The 14841-nt window shown below is 39.6% G+C and overlaps 1 protein-coding gene across 2 annotated transcripts in view; it reads right to left on the bottom strand.

Annotated features, from left to right (window-relative positions):
* ctnna1 (catenin (cadherin-associated protein), alpha 1) overlaps positions 1–14841 on the bottom strand; it is a 79356-nt gene that overhangs the window by 51271 nt on the left and 13244 nt on the right. For both annotated transcript variants that reach the window (XM_070836458.1, XM_070836459.1), the window contains exon 7: positions 11549–11752. In XM_070836458.1, the coding sequence (XP_070692559.1) occupies positions 11549–11752 (204 nt within the window). The remainder of the gene's footprint in view (positions 1–11548; positions 11753–14841) is intronic.

Here is a 14841-nt window from a genome sequence, read left to right as displayed (position 1 = left end):
AGTCAGAAACAGACCAAAATACAAAACAATTCTATAACAAATGTAAAACATCTTTAGAGTTTAAGGGCATTCAATACATGATAATTCCAAAAACAGCTGTGATTATCCTAACGAGCAATGCAAAAGGTGTTGACGGAAGTACTGTGATGCCCAGTGGTTAGTATTGTTTTCAAATTTAGGCTGGGCTCCTTTTATGTGGAGTCCCCATGTCCGTAGGGGTTTCGTTTCTACTAAAGCTTTAAGAGATGCCAGTCAGGTGACCTGGAAACACCTACTGCATGCAGGTGTGAACGGAGAGTGAAAGCTTAATGATATAATTAGGTACAGCAATCCCCTTCTCCTTTGTCATTTAGTATCAAAGTTGTAAACAGTAATTTCCTGATGCAACAGTCAGTGGCATGTCTCAGGAAAGCAAAGGGACTTGCTACAGTTGAATATTTTGCCATGTATAAATAAACTAGTGTTTGCTGACAAGTTCGCCATATCAAGTTAAAAGTCAGATTTGTTTTACAGTTTGTTTCTATGGCCCCAGATTGACCAAAAAAGAATCAGCTTAACTGTGCTATAGCCTTTATGTTAATGTGACAGCATTAAAGACTCAGACTTGAGCTGTGTGATAAACTCTACTGAAATGTTACTCTGTCCAACCTAATAACTTAAAGAAACATATGATCATGGGGGTCTTAACATCAAAGCTATTCGTTTTGAACTAGTATAATGGTCTCACAGAAGATAGGAAACCAGCTTTTTATCATCATTGGGTGAGACCAGTACATACCAAAAACATACTTAGCACCATGACAATATAAATACCAGCATTCTGTATTCGATGGGTAAAACTTGGTTAAAAGTACTGTGATGCAGTTTTTTATTGACTCCATTAGCTGCTGTTCATCCCCGTCTGATAAGCTGCCAGCTTGTTGGAGTATTTCCAACCACAGGTTCCACAGCCTGGGCTAATGCCCATGGACCAATGTGACTACCGGTGAGTTAATAATACTGCCTCATGTCACAAATTACAAGATTAGCATGTGCAGTAATTTTGAAGTACTGACCATGGATCCCAACAATTAGCTTTGATTCAGTATGATATACGAATGCTCCCATATTTATCATTTTAGAATTTTGTCATTGAACCTGCAAAAGTTGAAAAAGTGACAATGAGTACATGTTTTTGTATGTGACTTTCCCTCAGTGTGCCACATGGCGTTGACCCTGTTGTCAAAACACTTTAATAATCTAGTTAATCCGATGTGCTCCACAATAATGATTGTACACCCGGGACCATTTTGGTAGCACACCACTCAGCAGTAGCATGCTCATGGATATGCTAGCCGGCAGCTTAGCCATGACAGCCTGGTTACACTGGACTATCATTGCTGTCTTAATGACAAAGGAGAGACCATTAACACTGACCGAGTGCAACAATTAAAAGAAACACTTAAAATATGCTGATTATCACCATAGTAAATCTACATGGCATCTTCCCGTCGTCCTCACCCTCTCTGTGACAGTCGGCTTGTCACTCCACCTTTAAGTGTAGCCGTTTGTAAAAACTATAAAACATTTTTGATTACTGCTGTGGTCAAACTGCATACCCTCCGAAGTAGATCTGAGAGGGGGGGGGGAATAGTTAAATAGGTATTAAAAAGTATTAAAGTAAATGTAGTGATTTGTTCCCTCTGATTGATACATTATTATATATATGACATCATTGGATTAACATTGAAGCATCAGTGTGGAAGCAACTTGTTTCTGTTGTAGCCGCTGAAGGTCAAGCTAGTTTCCACTGCTTTAAATACAGTTACACAAGAATTAGCAATAACCGGCTGTCAGAATGTGTCCTAACTGAGATACATAACTGCACTCTGCTGCAGTAAAACTAAAAAAAGATTGATTAATCAAAGGGTTCTATTTTAACCTGGACTTCTAAACTAATTTTCCTCTGTCCTCAGAACAACAAGTCAAAGTGAGAATGCAAAATAAATTACGACTGTTCTGCAGCATCACATCTGCCATGTGTGCACAAAAGGGATATTTGGACGAATTATGTAATCACAAGGCCAAAACAAAGAGCTTTTAGGTTGGAAGACAAATTGCACACTTAAATCAGTACAGCAGCTTCACATGGTGACAACACATTGTGTCTCAGACTGTGCAACAAAAGGGAGAAAAGATGAGACAGGCAAACAATAACATATTCATCTGAAGTAATACAATTAATGTTAATGTATTTACCCCTTAGAGACTAAGGCTGCCATATTTGCCAATAAAATAATCCAATGCCAAAAGCAACAGGCAAGCTTAGAAAAACAGTAGGCAAATTTCCCATGTGTTAAGTTAATTCACACATACAAGCACAAAAGGGAGGAAAGTTAGACTTCAGTCATTACACTGCCATGGTCTCACAAATGGACAGTTTGCATTCAACTGTTGCAGAAAAAAGGGTGCATCTCATGTACCTGCAAGCAAAACATTCACCAGCAAAAGATCAAGGGCCAGGTCTGGGAAACATTGCCTGACAGGTTGTTACTGACAGACCAGTGTTTTATGGAGGCTGTAAATAGACGAAAAGCCTTGGGGACACTAAATCTTTTCCCTGTTACATTGTATGGAGTGTAATTTCTTTTAATTATGCATTTAGATGAGATTACAGCAAGATAAAGTGAGCAGCTTTCACCCTGGTTTTGCATTAGGTCTAGCCCCTTTGAACCTTCTCCCACTTTTTTCAAAAGAATGGGTTAAAAAACAATTTGGTCCACTCCACTACATCGCCTCTTATTTCCCTGGCCCTGAGCACACTATATTCTCATCCATGGGTCATGACATCATAAACATTTCATAAACTTGTCCCATCACAGATAATGGGCCATGTACAGGAAAATGCCCACTCTGTGCGAGGTTGCTCATTGTTTATAATAGGATCAAATGAGCAATGTACATGGTTCAAGATCCTCTCAACCTAAAATGTGTTTAAAATGAGAGGCAGCTATTTCAGGGACAGAGGAATAAGGATAAAGCAAAATTCTGCCACTCACTGTAGATGCCCAAGGCAAATAGACAGCAAGAGTTGGGGAAAGAGAGCTGTCGACAGAGAAAGGGACACAAACAGTAAGAGAATGCCTGCATAGATGGAGAAAACCGAAGAGAGGATTCAGCAAGGAGAGAGCAAAATATAAGAGAGTGGAAAGACAATATTGTGATACACAGAAAAAAGGCAAGTGAAGGAAGAGGCCGGGGCCCCGCTGCAGCGGTCAAGGCATGTCCTCTTCATACAGGTCTAAATGATAATGTATCACTTCAAGTTGAAGAATTTTAAATGTCAGTCGCTTAATATGTCAACACAACCTAGCATCACTCTCTTATGAGAAACAAAACCCCGACAGATGTTGGTAACTAGAGATGCATTATTAATAAAAAGTGGCAGAAATAGTTACACTCAACACGTGCCATACCAGACTGTCATAACAATATAGAATAATTGAGGCCACATTGAGTGGCAGAGCTGGGGCAACATTAACCCCACCCGCCTTTCCCCTTCACTGGCTGAGTAGACATCCTCTAGTCTTGTTAAATGATCATCATAACACCGTACACCATTTCCACTCCAGAAACTGAGGAAAACACTTGTCCCTTTCCCTGATGACAGTGTATCCCCGAGGGTACTGCTGCTTTTCCAATCAATGTGCTGCTTTAAACTTTTAGCTGTTCTCATGAAAATGACTCAAATATGGTGTGTACATTTTCCAAAAATGTATTTACTGCTCACCCAGTTGTTGTTAAAGGTAACTTATAAAAGGCATTTATTGTTTTTTTTTAATAAACTAATACATAGCATTCTGGTTGAACAGCTGCTTTGGCTGCACTGACACAAACTGACAGTGCAGTAAATTGGCTGCTGGGAAATGAATTAAAATAACACATAGAAATTTTAAATTAGAGCTCAAAACATAAATTATGTTTAATAAAAACCACATGATATCTTAGCTCTGAAACAAAATGCAATAAGGCTTTGAAATTTAGCTTTTTATGCCATTTCTGTTCAAATTTAGATACAGTTTCATCTCTGGACTCTGGTCTCTTGGCCACTAATAACATTCCTATGAGTCATGTATCATTTGGAATTCCTTAGTAAAAATCTCAGATTTATTCCACTTTCCAGCATCAGTTTAATCAGAGAACTTGCAGGATGCCATCATAACACAAATCTAACAGGGTCTACTGTGAGTTCAGACCAAAGTGGACATACTGTGGGTTGATTATATGTCAGTTGTCAAAATCACAGACAATGATTCCATAATCTTTCCGTCTGTGAGCATCTACAATAGCAGCCACTGTTGAAGACTTAGTAGTGCTTGTTGGCAAACTATCACAACTGTATGAGACACTGTTTAGATCATTATATATGATGGCAGGTTGCACTTGTTTAGTGACCACAGCCTGCTCAATACTTTTTAAAACTGCTTTGAAGAAAATTTTAAATTCTCTATAGGGCTTATCATTACCTGTAAAAACGTTATGCAAATGTTTTTGCTCCCTTGTTAAATCATCAAAATTTTGTACTGCAAAGATGGTGAGGTAAGGATCTCCGACAGTTTTTATCAGAGTCTAAAGGAGGAACAACAATTGAGAAGGGGGTTGAACACAACTTGTAGCTTGAGGGAATCAAGAAGCAGAAGGGATGGGAGAGAGAAAGGGAATGAGTTAGGAGTCCATCCAACAACCTCAGCTGTGAGTGTAAACCCATATGCTATAATGGCAACATACTGTTCAATAACTTGCAGTGTCCCATCTACATTCAGACTCAGAATAATAATATGCAAGCACACTCATGAAGCCACATACAGTACATTCTTCAGCAATTCAAGTATAGGCCTATAGTGTATAATCTGCTCAAGGATGGCATTTCGTTCAGCATAGATAACACGTTTCATCATAGCTCCACAGCTCTGCCTTTGACTCTGACAGCACACACATCCTCATCAAGCCAATGTGAGGTTTGTTTACTCTGTCAAGATTAATCACAGACAGGCTCTGGTTACCTGTCACACTGTCTCCCAGCGGTTTAAGGCAACAGGTTGAGACACCAGCTATCTCACTATGCCAACTACATGTCAGCCACAGCTCTCATAGGCCATACTAGGCCATAAAATGCACAAGGTGGACAATGACATATTATGCTTCTCATCGGTTTCCTTCATCTGGCCAAACGAGTAGCCAAACCCCTGTCATGTCCACTCATCATCACTGCTGTGATGATATGTGTTCCTCTGAAAACCCAAGTTCTCAAGTCATACAGGGGTGCATGACTAGCATGGAGGTGTCCAGTGAAGTAGAAAACTTGTTTTGAAGCAAACCAGAAATGCTGCATGAACGGCCTGAACCTTAAAATAAGCTGACAGTGTTCTGGATGAGCAATGAGAACAAGCCATGGCTGTATTGCCCGAGTATGGACAGGAGAGTATTGAGACAAAATACAAAGTAAACTTAGCTGACATCTGATTGCTTTTTGTTTTGTCTGTCAATGTCTACTGAAAATATATCTAGACACGAACAACAAAAAGTTTTGTAACTGAACCACTATCAAATCAAATGTTTTAACAATTATCAGGTTAGCAATGCAATGCCCACCAGCTCCAATATGATTAAAACGAGCTGCTTTATTTGCCAATTCTCTACAAGGTGTGCCACTTTGGCTGGGAGGTAGGTAGATCAGTGATTAGATTCCCTGCACCTCCAGGCTGCATGTTGAAGTATCCTTGGGCAAGATGTTAAATTCCAAATTGCTCCCAAAGCTGTACTTCGGCATGTGAATGTGTGTGAATGGCTAGTCTCCCCCTGATGAGCAGTTGGCCCTCTGCGTGTAGCCTCTGCCATCAGTGTATGAATGGTGTGCGAATGTGAATGTAGTGTTAAAGCGCGTTGAGTGGTTGAAAGGACAAGAAAGCCGCTATACAAGTACAGTCCATTTACCATTTAACCCTTCATAGAACTTGCTATTGAAGACAGATTTCAAAAGTCAGTACAACTACGTTATCAGTACAAAGCAAAACAAAAAATGAAGGACTTGAAATGCAGCTATCACTTCTACCGAAGAGGTCTAGTTTTTGGTCCTGTGTGTTTGTCTGTAACTCTGGGCCATGCAATTTCACTGAAATCTTTTAATTATTTTTTGAGAGAATCTACAGAGGCAACATAGTTCACATTTTTTTTTATACCAAAATGCATTGTAGAATAATCACCATTCAAAAACAAAAATCAACAGGTGTTTTAATCTACAGTGGTTAATAAATCTTATTCTTCAAATTTATTAGAAAAGTACCAAAGACCCTTGTGTTGATCACACAACAACGTTACCAGCAACAAAGTGAGCAGCTAGAAGAAAAGGGAAGGACTAGAAAGAGGCTGAAACATAGCTATAACTACCTCAGCAGAAACTCACTTAGTCATTAACATGATGGGGAGGAAAACTCAACATGATTTAGAGAGGAAAATCTATCTGGATCAGGAAAAGACCATTTCTCAGGTCCTGAAGGCAGACAAGACAATTTGGAGCCATCATGGCAAGAAATTGATGTGAAGGAGTCTGTCAAGGCGGCCTGAGTCCACAAAGGGACTTCACAGATGCACTCTCAGGTGAAGACTCACCTGTTGAAAGTAAACATCTTAAACTTAACAAAAACAATGAAGATCCCACCGCTACTGACCTGCTAGATATGGCTTCGCTTGTTGATCTAAGCAGCCGTACAGCGACAGCTGCAAGACAGAGGGAACACAAGGAACACAAGCCAGAGCAGCGTCTGAGCTGGAATCGTTTACAAGCACAGCATCCATAGTGGACGTACTTTGATCTGGCGCAGTTCTCCTGAAGGATTACATTACAGACACTGTGGCTCCTTCGCTGCCTTTTCTCAGCTGCCAGTGGAGGTAATCTACTGGACCAAATCTGAAAGTTTTTGTATCTATCTGTTTTTGTCATCTTGAACCCAAAATACGTATTTAAAAAAAGTTATCCATTAACAGATTACAGGAGTTGGGTTAAAAAACTAAGATAAAATAAATAAGATTTACATTGTTTGAAACTGACTTTTCCTTATGGCTGTCTTGTTTATTTCTATTCAGTTTGTTAGAAAGTTATGTACTGCTACCTGAAAACAGAGTGGACAGACTAGTTTTGTGTTTAATAAGCCTCCTGACTGTCAGAATTCCTCCTGATGTTAACCCGTTTTTTGTAATGGTATATAGTAAGACCATACTTTACTTGGTCGTTATTGTTGATCTTTTGAAACCAATGTTTATTTCGGGAGTTATGCAAAAGTCTGTCTAATCCAAGTCTAAACAATGTCTAGCTTCTTGTTGAATGTTATATTATTTATTATTATACCAATTACTTTGGTTGTACTGTTCAATAACTTACAAAAAAAAAAGCAGCATGAAAAAGAGGCGTGATAAGGTTGTAGATCATGATCCTGCCTGAAAAGAAAAAAATCTATACGACACCTTTTCCTTATCCCCTACCCCTTATGCAGATAGAGCAGGCAGGCAGGCTTAGGCCATTGCCCTAGTCACTGCTATAGTTCATACCCTGGCCCAGAAGCCGTGCAGTGGATGTACCAGTCCTAAATTGGCTTCTTTAAAAAGTAACCTACAGACACACCAAGATACTGTATTTAGACAATGGCAGCTGCCTCTTGGCTTAAGGGTAGGGGAGTTATTACTATAGGTAGTAAGCTATAAGCCAAGCATTCTAAAATTACCAGCCACATTTTAAGCCTAATGCAGATACTTGGACTGATTAAAAATCAATTTGCAGCATCTGCATCGTTAAGATAGTTGTGCTGTGACAGGACTACTGCTGTGTGAGTGGATAAGAGTTAAAACCTGTACTACTATTGCACCATGCTTGACCAGACATCCATTACAGCCACAGGGCCACTCTAACACTTCACAAATGAAATGGACAAGCTGTGCAGTTTATGATTTTACCTCTAAAAGCCACCCAGAACAGCAGAAAACAGCAGAGTTCAAGCTCATAGATAGTAATAAACAATGCATTACCACAGCAATGAAATTTCTCCAGATGAGTGGCTCACAGTGAAATTCTGCTGTTACAGGGAGGATATTCAGGGGGTGGTTAAACAGAGAGTTTCCAAACAGAGAAAATAATAATTTGACGGCGAACAAGATGTGAAAGAAAATTAGAACAGAATGGAAAAGTGACACATGTTTTTCATTCTTCCTTCCTTCTTCTCTGACAACAAAATGTGGTGTTTACTGAAATCATCACTTGGAAAGCAGTCCAAACAGTGATCACATGAAAAACTAAAGATGATTAAATCAAACTAGTAAATGATTAAATCAATTTGTATAAAACAATATGCATATAATATTCAATGAATACTTGGGTATCTATGCTGGTGGAGAACTAAAAGTCTAACGCTGAACTACTATCTGGGAAAGTTAAACATTTATGCCTCGATAAGCCAACATGACATAAACATGACATCCACATGAGTTCCCAGTTAGACACGATGACAACTAAGTAGCAGATTTTCTATTGCTCATATCTCTTTCGAAAATACATACAACATTGCTTAACAATCATATATTCATATCCTTCACTAATCCTTTGATTAAACAATAAACATTGACTTTGTAGTTATCATTTGAAGAAAAGACTTATGCACTGCTTTCACAGCCAGCAACAGCTGGTTGCAAATCTAGATGAAATCCAAGTGGATTTAACAAAGTAGAATAAATGTATACTTATTATTTGTGAATTTTGGATAAAATAGTTCTCTCACAATTTACACAAGTGAAGCCAACAATGTATTCCTTAAAATAACAAGGTATCTTTTTTTTTTTTTTTTTTTTTAAGAGGAATTGCATAACCTGTTGGGCTACAGTGAGTATACAATATTCTTTTTCATAGTACTGCACTTAGGAAAGTAGTGCTGAGCACTGAACTTTTGATTTTTTGGCTAAATGGTTAGAAAATGAAACCCCTGACGGGTAGGACAGCAGCCAAGTTCATATTTTTATGCTAAAAAGAAAGCATTTTATGTTATTGGATAGTTGCCCAATTACTACTCTCACACTGGAAAAGTGATGTTGATTTCAGGTGCATAATAGCTTATCATTTGTTCAACAAAAAGTAATCGAATAGCCAGTTTCCCAGAATCACAATGACCCCATTTACACTTATTCACTTTAGGTGTCTTGGGTGGACTGGATAGCTGTCCAATGTAAATGTATCTAAAAACACTCAGATTAAAAACAGATTTGAGTTTTTCCACAAAAAAATGCATTATCACTGCCCCTGATTTGTAATTAGATTTGTGATATGTACAGAAGTGTCATGTATCTGGACACTTCTATTTAGACTTGAAATGACCAGTGTAAATGGGACCACTGACTTTCCATTTAAAATGCTTTATCCAGCTAGCCATGTTGTTTCAGAGGAGAAATATTTGCAGACTGTATAAAGCTACAACAGGAGCAGCAACTGCAGCCATCCAATTTAAACACTACCACCGCGTAGCAGCTTACAATCCAACCAGATAAAACAATCTACCAGTCAACATGAAAACCACATAAACACACAATCACAAAGCACACGTCACATAGCTTACAAGTCACAGAGGCAATTATCATGCGTGCCTAGAGCTTCTGTTTCCCTGGGAGGAGGGGGACTTTGGACCCTGGGTTGATCCTCCAGGGCAGACCTTCTGTGTACAAACCACATCTTATTTTTTGGGAATGTGCCTGATCCCAAGTGTGGCCCTCCTCTAACAATCTATATCTGAAAGCATCTGATGTATTGAGCTTGTTGGAGGCAGCACACATCCACTGAAGTTGACAGAATGATTACACTGTAGTGTTGTTCTTGCTGAAACAAGAACATTACAAAAAGGATCAGTATGCAGTAGCACCTATTTTAAAAACTAATGTTTTCAAGTCACACCCCAACCTGTATCCACAGTATGTACCCAAACGGCCCTGAAGCCAGTATCCTGGACCAAAAGCTGTCACAACAGAATGAGGTGGATCGGAGAGCCCACTACTCTGACTGGAGCCAACTTAGAGTCTCATTACTTCTGGAGCATTGTGCAGCCTCACAATGGCAAAAGTTAAATTTCATGGAGTCAGTTTATATGTTGACTACAAAGACTTGATTAACAAGAGACACTGTTGATTGCAGCCCTGTATATTCAATTTATTTCTAGGCACAGTGACAGTGTTAATTTCCATAGATTAATCATGTAATGAGCAGGATGGTACTATTATGAAGACAATGACCTATGAGAAGGACTGTTATGTGTTCTCAAACAACATGAAGGGCATGTGCTCGTATTGCGTTTTTTTCAGGCGGGAAAGCACTGGCAGAGTGCTGGGATGGAGCACTTGTGCTGTGAGAGGGGGGAAAAAACCACTGCGCGTGGGTTTTGTTTCTATGACAACATATCAGTACTCCGACTGTCTGTATGATAGACTAGCATCGCCCCTTCGCTTTTTATTATCTATTTGACATCGTTTTCCACCATGAGTCATTGGATGCTTACCCTCATACTTTGTAAGGATGAGCTTAATAATGGTGATGTCCACACTGTCACTGCTCAATCTGACAGCCGTAGAGCAAGGAGGATAAAAGCCCAACACTCATCAGCAGCATTCAGTGTCCGACCGATCCGCTCCTACAAGTGGGCTTTTGTGTCTCTGCTGCAATAATGTCTGTCTGTTATATCATAAAGCTCTGGATAGACGGACACAGCCAAAACAAGCTTATCCTCCATTTTCTTGGTTACCAGGGTGACGAGTCTGCGAAAGTAATATACGATTGGTTACCTGAAAAGGAGCGTAAATACCACGCTGCAGATCGGAAATTTCAGATTTTTTAGCTAGAAGCACATAAAGCAATGGTGCTTTGATAAAAGGTCAGGACGCTCAGAAAGAAATGCTGGGGCAATTCTTTTTCATTTGGAGGCCGCATGCCGCCACATACCCCCACTTCTCATTGGAAAGAATAAAAAAAAGAAAGCGCTGGTGCTCAAAGAAAAAAAAACAAATTACATGGACACACTCTCTTACTCTCTCAACACCGGTTAGATAAGGTAAGTAAGTAGTTGTAACTCGAGTAAATATTCGGTAGGGACGGTTTTTCTTTTTTTCTAAAGACATAAACCAAGGTGTGCGATTAGCGAAATGGCAATTCTAACCACTGATTTCCCCACAGGGCTTTGTAAATATAAATAATGGGATTCACTTAGGTCCATGTTTAACTTGCCTTACAATTATTGTTATAGAGAAATCTAAGTATTAGTTTGGGTTTTCTAATGTTGTCCAACACCTCATTAATGAATTAATTGATTAAATAATTAACAATATGTTTTAGACTTTGTCTTTTGATGTAAGGAATGCCACTGTCCCACAGTCCAATAAAAGAAAAATGTGAATTGTAAAATAACAGAACAGAGTTCTCGTGTTGTGGATGAAGAATAAGAGGCGGTGTGGTGGCAAGAGGAAGGAAATGGAAAGGTAAGACACTTACATTGCCCATGTACTCAGACAGAAGGTCCTGCAGAGCCTGGCGAACAGAATTGCATTCGGCCACAATGCGTTCCCTGCGGTCATCACGTGTGCAAGAAGAGTCGGCCATGAGGGCAGCACCGCTGATAATGCTCTCAAGGCGCTCCTCCAGGGAGGGACGGAAGCGCTCCTCACTGAACGCCAGGGGGTCCACAATAATTTGTTTCTGTGAGGAAGGGGTTAGAAGAGAAATTACACAGGGAGAAAAAAATGGTAAAAGTCATAATGTTGCTCTGATCTCTCCCTTTACAAAGAAGAGAAATCTGACACACAAGGGGAGGACTGATTTAACAGGCCAACAGGAAAATCTGAAGGGGAAGGAATGTGCTAAAGCTGTCTGCTTTGTGTCTATAGGCTAAAAGGCAGTAACTTGGCCTTCAGATCCAGTATCAGTATCACAGTGGTCACAGCTGTAACAAAATTAAAAGGATTTGACCAAGAGCAATGTGTTGACTGATTAATGTTACAATGTTACAGTGGCCAGGGAATTAAGGTGCAGTCGCTTTTGCCTTCAATTCAAGTGCCCCACACTCAGCACTTAAGAGACTGATGTCACCAGTCCAGTGTGAGCAATAAAGACATGAAAGAAATTCAGTGAAAAGGATGGGTTATTTTGGTGAAAGGCAGCATGGACACCACTTGGTGTATCTGCCGGGAATGACCCCCCCCTTCAAAATAAATCTAAATAAATCCCCACACACACTTTCCCCCTCTGCATTGATCCATTAAAAAGATGGTCAATGTTTCAGTCTACAGGACCTTTTAACTTATCTCTTAAATAAATCTACAGACGTGTGTGTGTGTTGTGTTGGACGTCATCATTAACACAAAGAAAACAGAAGACAATATATCTTAAATATACATTTAAAAAAAAAAGGAAACTTTAAACATGTCTTGGAAAAAAATAGAATAATATCGTCAACATATTTTCAATGTTTTCTCATCACAATGTTGGAAAATTCTTATTTAACCAAACATTCTAAACCAGATGAAGTAAAGCATGAAAACATGAGTTATAAACATTAATGAACCAAACTCTGCAGTCAGAAAAGTGTGAATTATTCTGAGAAGCATGAGTAAGATTACGCTACCTTCACAGTGCAATGCCTTGTATAACGTACATACTAAACTGAAAAACTATTTGATGGGTTTTTGCAAAAAAGATAACTGGCTTCTTGAGATTGAACTGTCCTTGTGTTGTCTGCGTCACGCACAGGGAAAAAAGAGGTTTGTCCATTTCACAAAGCTAGCTCTAGTGAGAGGCAGCTATTTTTTCTATATCCTCTTAAAGACTAGACCTGCTCCTCTGCTCTCCCGATACAATTATTTAACTTATTGAAGATGAACACAGCTTCAAAAGGCACTTTCTGTGTCCCGACTAGAGAAAACAAATCCCAAAATGTAGCCAAATAATCTGGAATGGCACAGCAACAGAAATGTTCCTCTATGGGCTGATGACTAAACAATGTGACTACAAGATCCACCTGAGACAACAGATGAGCCGATGGATGGATGGATAATCCCTTCTGTGAAAGGATTTGCTTTTGTAGCTTTTGCTACCTTTAATTTAAGTCACAGAAGTGCAATAGTAACCCAGCCTCCTCTCCTTTATATCTGCAGGATGAGAGAGAACACTTACATGTCTGATTTCACAGGGGCAAGCCTGCTGAGAGAGGCAACTAGTTGACATGCTGGAGAGGCACTGCAGAGGGTTAAGGTATCACCAGGATGCTTGTGGCAGATTAAAAAGAAAAAAAAGAAAGCAAACTTTCCTGATGACAAACAAACTCTGCACTTAAGCAGATGTCGTATTGCTACAAAATATTAAACAATTCCGCTATTAGAATAGTGGTTTATTAAGCAGCCCGCCCTCTATCACATCCACCTCCAGCCCCCTCCATTCCGTCTCATCTGACCTCCTCTGCTTGCGTGTTATATCACCATGGCAACAGGCACACGAGAGACACGGAGGAGGAAACAGAGAGAGAGAGTGGGGGGGGGAGGGATTTGGGGGGGGGGGTTGACTCATTTGCTAATTTTGCCTTGCACTTCAAATTTGGGCATCAGAAAGGATCTAGTCTGGAAAAGGCCTGCATTTGAGTTTACTGGAGAGTGGCTTTCTGCATGGCTACCTGCAAAATAATCACTGATGCAACAGATCTGACAGACTGCATTGCAGACGCTTGTTCTATGTAGATTAATCATTTGGCATCTGTCATTAGAGATACGTGCTTTCACAGTTTCAATTAAATTTCCAAGACTCTAATCCACTTAGCCCCAGTGACCAGCCTTTAGTCCATTCTTGAATATAAAAACTTTCAAATTTGTATTTCACCGATTGTGTACTTGACATCATAGTCTGCTTCGCTCACTTTATGTTCCCATTTCAAAGATTCTCTTCATCTAGCAAATCAGGCTACCAGCGCCCAAAAAAAAAAAAAGAGATTTGCTGAAAATGGCATGATTTTATATACACAACACTGAGGCTACTTTGGAAAGCAATGCTCACTCTGTGAAAGATGCTTTGAGAGTAATGTACCACGTTTGCTACTTAAAAAGCTTAGCTTAAGTAAATTTTTAATTAGTCTTGCTAAGAGCTACTGACACAAATGGAGAATCTAAAGGTGGGCCTACGCATTTTGGCTGACAGAAACAAGGCAGAGCATACTTGCATGTAACTAAAGCGTGCAACTATGTGATGCCTATTTTACATTGCCATTTCGGCCAGGTATCTTGAAAAACATAATGTCAAAGGCTTAACACTTAAGTCAAAGGCAATACTGAAAAAAAAAAAAAAAAAAAAAAAATGTACTTTTTTATCCTTTTAGGTAAACTGTACAAACTGATGTGGCGGGAGCATAATCTAGTAGCAGGCCAGGTCTAATCCTAAGAGTCACTGGTACTGATAGATAACACTAACAAGCCTCCACAGTGTAGTCAAACAAAGCAACAAGGAGCTTTTTAAAACAAAAACAGCTCACTGTTCTTGAAGGGCCAAGCCAGTCACGTCACTTCAATCCAAGTGAGTGCGTTTCATAAAAAGCCCCAGAACACGCAAGACTTGAATTTTGCTTCAGTACAGGCCTGGCAGACAGTGGTCAGGAAGAACACCTGATGAGGTCTCGCACTTCAGTCATCCACGACAAAAGGATTTTCAGGAACCTATCAAGTATCATGACGGTAAGAGCTTATTTTCATTTGTCCAATATATTTTGAGATTGTTTATGTGCTCACTTCAGGAGCAGAATTCATCTG

This window comes from Pempheris klunzingeri, chromosome 9 (genome assembly GCF_042242105.1).
Source record: "Pempheris klunzingeri isolate RE-2024b chromosome 9, fPemKlu1.hap1, whole genome shotgun sequence".
In the NCBI taxonomy this organism is placed as follows: Eukaryota; Metazoa; Chordata; class Actinopteri; order Acropomatiformes; family Pempheridae; genus Pempheris; species Pempheris klunzingeri.
The sequence above is the reverse complement of the archived record's forward strand: the minus strand, read 5'-3'. Positions and strand labels throughout refer to the sequence as shown.